The 12,033-nt window shown below is 38.4% G+C and overlaps 1 protein-coding gene across 6 annotated transcripts in view; it reads left to right on the top strand.

Moving 5' to 3' along the window:
• UBR1 (ubiquitin protein ligase E3 component n-recognin 1) overlaps positions 1–12,033 on the top strand; it is a 168,872-nt gene that overhangs the window by 66,680 nt on the left and 90,159 nt on the right. For all 6 annotated transcript variants that reach the window (XR_016218058.1, XR_016218057.1, XM_089310167.1 and 3 more), the window contains exons 10-14: positions 417–505; positions 1,850–1,948; positions 2,752–2,909; positions 6,907–7,006; positions 7,581–7,709. Coding sequence is in view for 4 of the 6 variants with exons in the window: in XM_089310167.1 (XP_089166293.1) it covers positions 417–505; positions 1,850–1,948; positions 2,752–2,909; positions 6,907–7,006; positions 7,581–7,709 (575 nt within the window). In the remaining 2 variants the exon portion in view is untranslated. The remainder of the gene's footprint in view (positions 1–416; positions 506–1,849; positions 1,949–2,751; positions 2,910–6,906; positions 7,007–7,580; positions 7,710–12,033) is intronic.

Here is a 12,033-nt window from a genome sequence, read left to right as displayed (position 1 = left end):
GTCCAGTTTAAAAGAGTATGTATGTATATTCATGTGGTGTTGCCATTATTAAAGCTACATTAATTTTCATTTTAAAAATCTAAATGAGTAATAATTAAAAGGAGAAATTTAAAGAATATGTGGAAGGAAAAGTATAGTGTCAGTAGTTTTGAGTGGAATAGAATAAAAATTAATAAAAAAGTTGTGGGAAGGTAAAATTAAAGAAGATTAAGTAGTAGGAGGGAGGCAGAAAAAGAGGAAAAAAGCATGTATATGGGTGGATTTTTAAATCTTTCCTATTAAATGTTAATGCAATAAGTGCTGTTCATATTTGAGTCCTTGTGATTCATTAGCATGTAAAATATTTTTATAATCTGTCATGTCTAATAGCTGGATTTTTTTCTTTGATGTTGCCCTAATTTAAAAATGATCTGTAGGCGCCCGTAAGATCCTTCACGAATTGATTTTTAGCAGTTTTTTTATGGAGATGGAATACAAAAAACTCTTCGCTATGGAATTCGTGAAGGTAATTGCTCTTTATAAATAATAGATAATAACTAGAAGTACAAATAAGTTATGGAATAATGAGACAAAGGGATAATTATGGATCAAAAGTATTCATGGATTTTTTGATTCATTTCTTTGTCAAAAATCTGTTTTCTTGGGGACTGGTGTTACGGCACACAGCAGGCATCCTAAATGAGCACCAGGTCTTGTCCCAGCGGATCTACTTCTGATCTAGCTTTCTGCTAATGGCCTGGGAAAAGCGGCAAAGATGGCCCAAATGTTTGGGCCCTTGCCCATGGGTGGCCCTTGCCACCCATGAGGGAGACCCTAATGAAACTCCTGGTTTCAGCCTGGTCCAGCACTGGCTGTTGGGGCATCTGGGGAGTGAACCAGTGGATGGAAGATCTCTCTCTATATCTCTCCCTTTCTCTCTGTAACTCTGACTTTCAAGTAAATAAATAAATCTTTAAAAAGATCCATTATTTTGTTTTATGTAAAGATTTTCTTTTTTAAAAAAAGATTTGTAAAGTACAGAAAATGCAGGTATTTTATGTGTTACATGGACATTATAAGTAACGTTTGAGATGTATGTCTTACCCTTCTGAGGTGATGGGAATTCAAAATGTCAACTCTACTCAAACTCTTCAGAAATAGAATATTGGGCCATATGTATGATCTGATACAGAGTTTTGTTTTCTCATACAAAGGCCCTTAGATTTTATTTATTGATTTTGTATACCATGGTTACCTCTTAGACTCTGTGGGAATTATGCACAGTAAAATTTAATATATAGATATATCAAGTATCCAATTCTTCTTACACATAATAGATGCTTGAAACATAACTGAATTTAATGTGTGTGTGTGTGTGTGTGTTTCTGTTAATATATTAGGGTTGCTTTTAAGTTGACATGTTCTGGTGTGGATAACAAGTTATTTGTATCTGGCATCTGTTCTCTTTCAAGCTGGATTGAATCTGATTGGCTGGTTTTCTGAGTTATACCAGTTGTTAAAGCCTTTGCTTATATCCCTTTCTTTAACCATTAAAGTAAAATTTGCTATTTGCCCCAGATTCTGTTAGTAGCAAAGATAAACTGCGCTCCAGTGCCCCTGTGATTTTTACTGGTGTTTTTAGTTTAAGTTGTTGCTTTTTACAGTTCTTCTAACTCTGCTGGATTGGGCAGCTGAATTTATTATTTGGTCTTGTTTGGTAGTCTCTAGGATGTTTTTGTTGAGAATTCTTTAATAGGAATTTTATTACTATTTGTCATTTTATGGATATATATAAATAAAACTGAAACAGTTATTAAAATTAGATTTTAAAAGCTTTAGGTAATTTGTGGTTTCTCTCTGTATCTTTCAGTATTATAAACAGCTGCAGAAAGAATATATCAGTGATGATCATGACAGAAGTATCTCTGTGACTGCACTTTCAGTTCAGATGTTTACTGTTCCTACTCTGGTATGTGTCAAATATTTCTTCACAGTCTAAGTAAAACTTGTTTTAATTTGAGCTAATGCCATTTGAAAAATTGATTAATACTTAAATGCTATCTGCATGTGAACAATACTTTGGTACCTATGGTGTTGCCTTTGTCCTAATGTCCTTATCCTTACAGATGACATCTACTTTTCTCACTTTCTAGCACTGCTTTTTCAACATCAAAACTTAAAACAAAACAAAACTTCTTTTGTTCTTTAGTTATTGTTTGAGGGATCAATAGCATAAGATAAAATTAAGAAGGGGCATTTGTGCCTGTCATACATTTGTGTGAGATGGTGCTGCACAGGCCTGAGAGGAGTGTGGAGGATTCACCTTCCTTTGTTTACTACTACTTTTCCCTGTTTATTCTGCACAGTTTATGAACCACTTGTACTTCCCCTTTCCAAAGGTGAGAGAAATGATGAGCAAGGGAAATTGCATTGAAGATGAGAGAAGGAGATGCCAGAATACACAGAAATATGATAGAAATCATAGAGTAAATCTTTCTTCTTGTACATTTTGTGATTGCAATGATAAATATTTATCTACATAACCTGTATAATAAGCATGGGACATCCAGACAAGTGTTTTCCAGTTACTGAGGAGGAGATAATTTTTCCCTTTAGAAAATGACTGCTTAGTAGTTGATTTGTGTGAGACTGAGTACTGTGTTTAATGATCGCTAAATATTAAAAGTGGCCTGCTGACCAGCCAAATGAATAAATAAGGTCCATAGTATGATGTGTTAATACTAAAGACAATATTCTTGAAATATTCTGCAGGCTCGACATCTTATTGAAGATCAGAATGTTATCTCTATCATTACTGAAACACTTTTAGAAGTTTTACCTGAGTACCTGGACAGGAACAATAAATTCAACTTCCAGGGTTATAGCCAGGACAAACTGGGAAGAGTATATGCAGTAATATGTGACCTAAAGTAAGTTGTTGGAGTCATAAGGTGAGGGCACCTGTTAAACACAATGTGCTTATTTGCTTTTATATAAGTCAATTACTGATCATTTTGGTTATCTGGGATTCAGGTACAAAGAACTGTGCCTGTTTCTTGTTAATGTAGTTGGGTCTTTCAATCCATGTGCTACATCTATGGGTTCAGCCCACCTCAGATCAAAAATACACAGGAAAATACCAATTTTGCATCTGTACTGACTCTTTCTGTTCCTTTTCCTGAAACAGTACAATATAACAACTATTTACATATCATTTACAATGTATTAGGTATAATAAGTAATCTAGAGATGACTTAAAGTATATGGGGTGGAGTGGGCATTTGGCACAGTAGTTAAGACACTTGGGATGCCTGCATCCCGTATCAGAGTGCTGGTTTTAGGTCTCAAGTCAGCCTCCAATTCCAGCTTCCCCCTGTCACACAGCCTCGGAGGCTTCAGGTCATGGCTTAAGTACTTGTGTACTTGCCACCCACATAGAAGACAGATTGAGTTCCAGGATCCTGGCTTCAATCTAGCCCAATCCTGGTTGTTGCAGGCATTTGGGGGGAATATCTCACTTTCTGTATGTCTCTATTTCTGTCATTCTCTCTCTCTCCCTATGCCTTCCAAATAAATAAAATATTCAGTAGGATGAGCATAGGTTATATACAAATACTATACCATTTTATATATACAGCTTAAGTATCTACAGATTTTGGTATCTGTGGGAATCCTGGAACTAATCTTTGCAAATACTAAGGGATACTGCAAATGTGTTCAATGAAGGCTTCTTACTGAGTTATAAAACCAGTTTAATAAAGGAAGGTAATGAGAAGATCTTAAAAAAAATCCCTGGAAATGTGTATTATGAAAAAAAAAAAAACAAAACGTGAATTTCACATTTTTGCACCAAAATAAACATCTTTTAATTCCATTTTTCCATGAATTAAACTTTTTAATTTTACATGAGATAGAACTAGCTCCCACCTACTCATTCACTGTCCATTTGAATCTCCAAATGCTTGTAATGACCTGCCAAATCAAAGCCCAGTGCCATTAACTGAAATCTGTGTCAGGAACCCAATCACTTGAGCCATCACCACTGCCCACCATGGGAAGCTAGAGCCGGAAGCTGGAGCTGAGTGTCTAACCCAGGTACTCCAATTTGGATCACAGGCGTCAACTGCTTGGCTAGATACCTGCATTTATATATATATATATTTGAAAGGCAGAGTTACAGAGAGGCAGAGGCAGAGAGAGAGAGAAAGAGGTCTTCCATGCACTGTTCACTCCCCAGATGGTCGCAATGGCTGTAGCTGGGCCAATCTAAAACCAGGAGCTTCTTGAGGTTTCCCACGCGGGTGCAGGGGCTCAAGTAGTTGGGCCATCTTCTGCTGCTTTCCCAGCCCAAAAAGGGAGCTAGATCAGAAGTAGGGCATCTGGGATTTGAATCAGTGCCCATATTTAACTTAATGAAATATTTAAAGACAGCAGATAGATGTGGGGATTTGGCCTAACAATTAAGACCCTATTCAGGACGTGTCCCATACCAAAGTGCCTGGATTCAACTCCTGGCTCCAGCTCCTGATTCCAGCTTTCTGGTAGTGCAGACCCTGGGAGACAGTGGTGATGGCTCAAGTAATTAGATTTCTACACCCACATAAGACAGCTGGATTGAGTTCCCAGCTGCTAGCTTTGGTAGCAGACATTTGGGGAGTGAATTGCTAATGGGAGCTGGTTTTCTCCCCTACAACCAATCAATCAATAAATACTCAAGAAAAGAAAGACATAGGTTACGGTGCAAGTCTCTTATCAGAATGCCTTGGTTTAGATAGAAGCCTATAACTAGCTTCCTGCTAATCCAGACCTAGGGAAGCAGCAGTGATGGCTCAAGTAATTAGATTCCTGCTATACCTGAGGGAGACCTGTGTTGAGTTCTCAGCGCCTGATTTGGGTCTCCCAGCTGTAACTGTCGTAGACATTTGAGGAGTGAAACGATGGGTGAGAGTTGTCTGTCACTCTCTCTGCCTCTCCGTTGAATAGATAAAAATGTTTTTAAAAAGATGGCAGTCATAGCAGCCAAGTCTTTCTACCTTAAGCTGTGTCCATTTCTTTAGTCTTTTCTTTTTTTTAGGTGTTTATTTTCATATAATTGAAAGGCACAGTGATGGAAGAGAGACTTCCATCCACTGGTTCATTTCCCAGGTGTTTGCAACAGACAGGGCTGAGGCAGGGTAAAACCAGGAGCCCAGAACTCAATCCAGGTCTTCCATGTGGGGGTTAAGGGCCCAACTATTTGGCCCATCACCTGCTACCTCTCAGGGTACATTAGCAGGAATCTCAATCAGATGCAGAGGAGCCAGAGTCTAATGGTCCTCCGATATGGGATGCAGGTGTACCAACTAGCAACTTAACATGCTATGCTATAGTGCCTGCCCTAAATCCATTTCTTTAACTGTTCCCATTCATATTATTTAACATTTCTTCTAAATCATTGTTATCTACTTAATCTGTTCCAGTTGAATATATACCATTTATGCATTTATGTGCCAAGAAATGAACATAGTGCTCCAACTGGGGTGTATCTCAAAGAGCACAGAAGGGAGGGATTATTACCTACCTCATTTTAAATCTAATAATTCAGTCTTGTCGTCTACTCTGAGGAATGTACCTGATGGGGTACTTTGTTTCTTAGTTGCTAATTCACTGTGGAAATGAAACTTAGAGATGCATTTGAATATTAGTTCTATTAAGAAATAATATTGGGCCTGGCATTATGGTTTAGCAGGTTAACCTGCTGCCTGCAATGCTAGCATCCCATATGAGCACCAGTTCATGTCCCAACTGCTCCGCGTCTGATCCTGCTCCCTGCTAATGTGCCTGGGAAAACAGCAGAAGATGGCCTAAGCACTTTGGCCCCTACACCTACATAGGAGACCCAGAGGAAGCTCCTGGCTTCCTCCTGGCCCAGCCTCAGTGGTTGTGGCTATCGAGGAAGTAAACCAGCAAATGAAATATCTCTTTCTCTTTCTGTCCCTTTCTCTAATTCTGCATTTCAAATAAATAAATAAATAAATAAATCTTTTTTAAAGGAACAGTACTATCTTTTTAATTAACCTGTTTCTGTGTCCCATTTGTGAAAAGTATAAGCGTCTTATAAACCAAATCATTCCTTTACTCTCTCACTCTGTCCATGCCTTTCTCATATATCTTTTTAGTTCTTGGCATTGGGTTTCAGTGTCCATAATAGGTTTCTGTTTTCTCCACTATACTTTGAACTTCAAAGACAAGATATGTCTTATTCTTGTTTCTGTTCGCAATACTTTATATAACAGTATATTTTGATTGAGTGCAAATTAATTTTTAATAATTGTTAGTGAATACTTCCTGAGAAATCATTCCATGATAAACATTAGATATGAAACCAGTCATTGTTTTTTTTCATCCAGAAGAAATATTGATCTTGAAAGTTGTAGGCTGAAATGAGTTTGTTTATCTGTTGAAACTAGTGCATCCTGGTGTGAAAGCCAAGATGACATAGTTGCTTACATCCTCCTTCCAGGTTCTGACTCATGAAAACCTGGAGGTAGGAAATTGATTTCAAACCTCCTAAGCCTGGAAGGATTTCAGCTGGCTCTTTGAGTGATGGGTATGAACAGTCCTAGGAAGTCTGTACTGTGATTTTCCAGGGTTAGCCATTACAGGCTAGGTTGGTTCTAGGTTCACTTAATCAGATTAACCTCTGAGGGCATAATGTGTGTAAAATTCAGGCTTAGCTTTGGAATCTGTCCCTTGTGGACCATTCACATTTTGCTGGTTATTTAAAGTAAAGAAGAATAAATAAATCTAGCTCTGCCCAGTGATTCTATTTGTCATAAGAAATTAGAATTCATAATTTTGATAAATCAACATTGTCTGTAGCCTGAGAATCTTAAAATTGCCTTAGAATACTGAAGTGAAATATTTCTTTCTTTCTTGAAATCATAGGTATATACTGATCAGCAAGCCCACAATATGGACAGAAAGATTAAGAATGCAATTCCTTGAAGGTTTTCGATCTTTTTTGAAGATTCTTACCTGTATGCAGGTATGATAATTCTTTTATATCAGTAATAAAAGAAATTTATTTAAAAAAAATTTAAAACCTGATCTGTTTTATCTTCTTTTTAAAGACATTACAGTTTTTATTTGAGAAAGAATTTATCTAACAAAGTAGAAATAATATTTAAACACCGAACTACAGCTGCTCTAATAGATCTTTCTATAAGTTTTAGTTTACTGCTGCTCTTAATGTGTACTGAATGCTTACCATGTGATAACTGTGTACTAAGCACATTACATGCATTTTCTCTTTTGAGCCTTATCGTCTTACTCTTGTTATGGTTATTATTCTCCTTTTATGTACAAGGGAATTGGAGCTTAGAAATATTTCACAAAAATAGCTAGAAATTCCACACACAGCTGGGATTTGCAATCATATGTTCTACTTCTAAGCTGTACCCCTGAGGACTGGGAATTAAACTATGTGTTCTGACCTTTTGAAACAAACATGTTAAAATACTATGCATATATGAATATGAATCCTGACAGCTTTGTATTTTGTCACTAGAGGTATAAAGAAAGAGGGCCATGTATGTTTATGTTGACTAATCTTCTTGCAGGGAATGGAAGAAATCAGAAGACAGGTTGGGCAACACATTGAAGTAGATCCTGATTGGGAGGCTGCCATTGCTATACAGATGCAACTAAAGAATATTTTACTCATGTTCCAAGAATGGTGTGCTTGTGATGTAAGATTTATCAGTGGGTTCCATGCCTTTTTAAGGGCTGTAATTGTCACGAGTAGTATGATGTTATGTAACAGCTTCCTTTTTATGAAACTTTTTATGTAGTGTCTTACATTTTTATATTAGTCTTTCTGAATTTAGGAGGAAAATTCAGTCTTTTACACTTAATTAGAAAACATGCCCCATGATAGTTTTGCTTATTTTGACAAATACCAGGGTTAAAAATATAAATATATTTATAGTCACATACACATTTAATTTTTGAAAAATAAGTATCAATAATGTGGTAATAGGAACATAGGGACTTTAAAATATTTCAAGAATGGAGAGGGGTGGATATTTATTCCATCAAGGGTTTTGTTGTATATGTTAAACTATTAAGAAAATTAATTTCAAAATATAGAACTGGAGGCAGGCCTTTGGTGTAGACAGTAGTAAAGACAGCAGTTAGGATGCTCATGTCCCATATTGGAGTGCCTGAGTTTGATGCCTTGCTCAGTTCCTTACTCTAGTTCTCTGCTAATGCAGGACCTGGCAGGAAGCAGTAATGGCTGCTGCTACCCTAACATGGGAGACCTGAATTGAGTTCCTGGCTTCCTGCTTTTGGCCTCAGTGGGGGACTGTTGGCAGGCATTTGGAGATTGAACTGGTAGATAGAAGCACATACTTGCTTGCTCTCTTTCTGTCTCTCACAGAAGTAAATAAATTTTTAAAAAAATATTTAGAATCAATGTATTTCCTTAAGCAACATTTTGGATCATAAATTTCTCTGATCACACAGTCCTACCCCAGATTCCCTTTGGGGAAGAGGATCTCATTTATTTCATTTCACAGAAAATTGACATTACCTGAGTCAAATTCCTTCATCTCCAGTTTCATTGTACCTGTCACCATAATCTGTTCGCTGACTAAATTTGTCTACCCTCAACTGTTAGTCTCCTTTTTTTCTCTTTTTAGGCACAATGCCTCTACCTAGCCTCTTGGTTTCAGCTTATGTTATTTTTTTCCTGGAATCTGCCTCTTCAACTTGTCTCCACTTATATTCCCAACTGTTTGACTATTATTCCTATAAATACACAAGACTCCTCTCTCCTTTTTTTATTTTTTATTTTTAATTTTTTTTACAGAGTTAGAGAGTGAGAGAGACAGAGAGAAAGGTCTTCCTTCCGTTGGTTCACCCCCCAAATGGCCGTTTACTCCCCAAATAACCACCATGGCCAGTGCTGTGCCTATCCGAAGCCAGGAGCCAGGTGCTTCCTCCTGGTCTCCCATGTGGATGCAGGGGCCCAAGCACTTGGGCCATCCTCCACTGCCCTCCTGACCACCGCAGAGAGCTGGACTGGAAGAGGAGCAACCGGGACTAGAACCCAGCGCCCATATGGGATGCTGGTGCTGCAGGCAGAGGATTAACCAAGTGAGCCACAGCGCCGGCCCCTCCTCTCTCCTTAAAAACAACCATAATAGAGCTCTCTTACTCACTTTACTACCTCTGTGAACTATGTTCTCTTTGTTTTCTTTTTCCCTTCACCACCACCAGCAGTTGTTCACAGATTCAAAGTAACAGTCACACTCACAGATGCAATATACTTTATATTTTTTTAAGATTTATTTATTTATTTGAGAGGTAGAGTTACAGACAGTGAGAGGGAGAGACAGAGAGAAAGGTTTTCCTTCTGTTGGTTCACTCCCCAAATGGCCGCAACGCCAGAGCTGCGCCAATCCTATGTGAGGAGCCAGGTGCTTCTTCCTGGACTCCCACATGGATGCAGGGGTCAAAAGACTTGGGCCATCTTCTGCTTTCCCAGGCCATAGCAGAGAGCTGGATCGGAAGAGGAGCAGCCAGGACTAGAACCAGTGCCCATAGGGGATGCTGGGACCGCAGAGGGAGGATTAACCTACTACGTCAGAGCGCCGGCCCATCAATATACTTTAACAACTAGCTTTATAGAATAAAAAGGACAGGAAATATTGTCTAGCAATGGTAGCACGTGTTTTTTTCTTCCCCTCATCATTGTGAGGGACATGCATAATTGTTGGGCGAGGGAATCTAGTGTGTATTGTTCATCATCATATCACCTAAACTTCTCAATCATTTATATTTACATTTACTGTCGTCGCTCACTAGCTCCTAATATGTCTGATGCTGCCCTTAACAATCAATAGGAACTACATTTAGAAAAAAAAAAATCTCAAAGGATCGATTTAGTAGCCAAATTTAGAGATGTTTTCTTAGTCCTTATCTTCCTTGATTCTCTTGGTTTCACTTGAGTACCTTAATCTTCTTAAACTTTTTTCTAATTGTTACAAATCTACATTATCATACTCCTATTAATGATTGTCCATTTCAGTCATTAATGTCCCTTTCTCCCCATTCTTTCTGCTAAATGAGACATTCTTTAATATTCTTTTTCTTATAAATCTTTTGTTTCTTTCATTTAATTAAATATTCATAGGAATGACTCCAAGCTGTGGTATCACTTCTGTTTATATTCCTACTTAGACCTTAAACTGATTTTTCAAACTGAGTGTCTTAAATTGATCTGTCCTCATTTCCATCTACTTGCAACTTGTGTTTTTCTCATTTTGATTCTTTCTATTAATGACAGTACTAGTAATATATTCATCCACATAGGAAGTCTTTTTTTTTTTTAATCTTTTATTTAATGAATATAAATTTCCAAAGTATGACTCATGGGTTACAATGGCTTCCCCCCCCATACCATCCCTCCCACCCACAACCCTCCCCTTTCCCACTCCCTCTCCCCTTCCATTCACATAGGAAGTCTTAAAGCCACTAGATTCTCTGTGTTTGATATTAACAGGTGTTTTGAGAGGAAAAAATTTCATGTAAGATTAGGAAATTTGAGGTTGAACAAAAGCAAAACAATTTTTCTTTTTTTTTTTTTTTTAAGATTTACTTATTTATTTAAGGTTCAGAGTTACAGAGAGATGGAGAGACAGAAAGAAAGGTCTTTCATCTACTGATTGACTCCCCAGATGGCTGCAACTGCCAGAGCTGGGCTGATCCAAATGCAGGAGCCAGGAGCTTCTTCCAGGTCTCCTAAATGGGTGCAGGGGCCCTGGCACTTGGGCCGTCTTCCACTGCTTTCCCAGGCACATTAGCAGGGAGTTGGATTGGAAGTGGAGCAGCTGGGACTCAAACCATTGCCCATATTGGGTGCTGGTGCTACAAACAGATGCTTAACCTACTACGCCCAAGCTCTGGTCCCCAAAAAAGAACTTTTCTAAGCTACTATACTTCTTCAAATCCTTTAATTGGTATGATAATTTCTAAAAGGAATGTTCCCAGTATTTATTTGACTGTGGGATTCCTTTTTCAAGATAAAAATAATTGGGGGCTGGCATTGTGGCATAGTGAGTAAAGATGCCTGCCTGTGGCACTGGTATCCCATTTGGGTACCTTTTTGTGTCCTAACTGCTCCACTTCCAATGCAGCTCTCTGGTGATGACCTGGAAGAAGTGGCAGAGCATGGCCCAAGTGTTCAGGCCCCTGCCACCTACTCCTGGTTTCAACCTGGCCTAGCCCTGGCAGTTGTGGCTGTCTGGGGAGTGAACCAGTGGATAGAAGATCTCTCTCTGTGTCTCTCCTTTTCTTTCTGCAACACTTTCAAATGAATATTTTTTTAAAGATTTATTTATTTTATTTGAAAGTCAGAGTTACAGAGAGAGAGAGAGAGAGAGAGAGAGAGAGGTCCTCCATCTGCTGGTTCACTCCCCAATAGGCCACAACGGCTGGAGCTGCGCTGATCCGAAGCCAGGAGCCAGAGGCTTCCTCCGGGTCTCCCATGCAGTGCAGGGGCCCAAGGACTTGGGCCATCTTGTGCTGCTTTCCCAGGCCATAGCAGAGAGCTGGATCGGAAGTGGAGCAGCTGGGTTTTTAACTGGCATCCCTATGGGATGCCGATGCTTCAGGCCAGGGCATTAACCCACTGCGCCACAGTGCCAGCCCCTCAAATAAATCCTAAAAAAAAAAAAAAAAAAAAAAAAAAGAAAGAAAGATAATTGTAAGAAATGACTGTCTTATGAGTGACCTTTGATTCTTTTTTCTTCCTGACATAATTACCCAAATGTTTCTTCTTAATCCCAAATGTACTTTAAATTCCTAATTTATTGTCTGTGGGTTTATTTGTTTCTGTCCTAATTGTCCCACTCTAATTTTGACTCTTAGGCTTTACATCTATACTTTTAGTGAGCTTCCTATAGGTTTTCTATCTGCCAACTTCATATACAATAATTTTTGAAGCAGTATGTTGACTACATTATTACATGTTAGACACAATTAGTGTATTCACATAGCAATGCCAAG

This window comes from Oryctolagus cuniculus, chromosome 12, assembly GCF_051225735.1.
Source record: "Oryctolagus cuniculus isolate XC-2025 breed Fujian yellow rabbit chromosome 12, ASM5122573v1, whole genome shotgun sequence".
NCBI classification, from domain to species: domain Eukaryota; kingdom Metazoa; phylum Chordata; class Mammalia; order Lagomorpha; family Leporidae; genus Oryctolagus; species Oryctolagus cuniculus.
The sequence above is the reverse complement of the archived record's forward strand: the minus strand, read 5'-3'. Positions and strand labels throughout refer to the sequence as shown.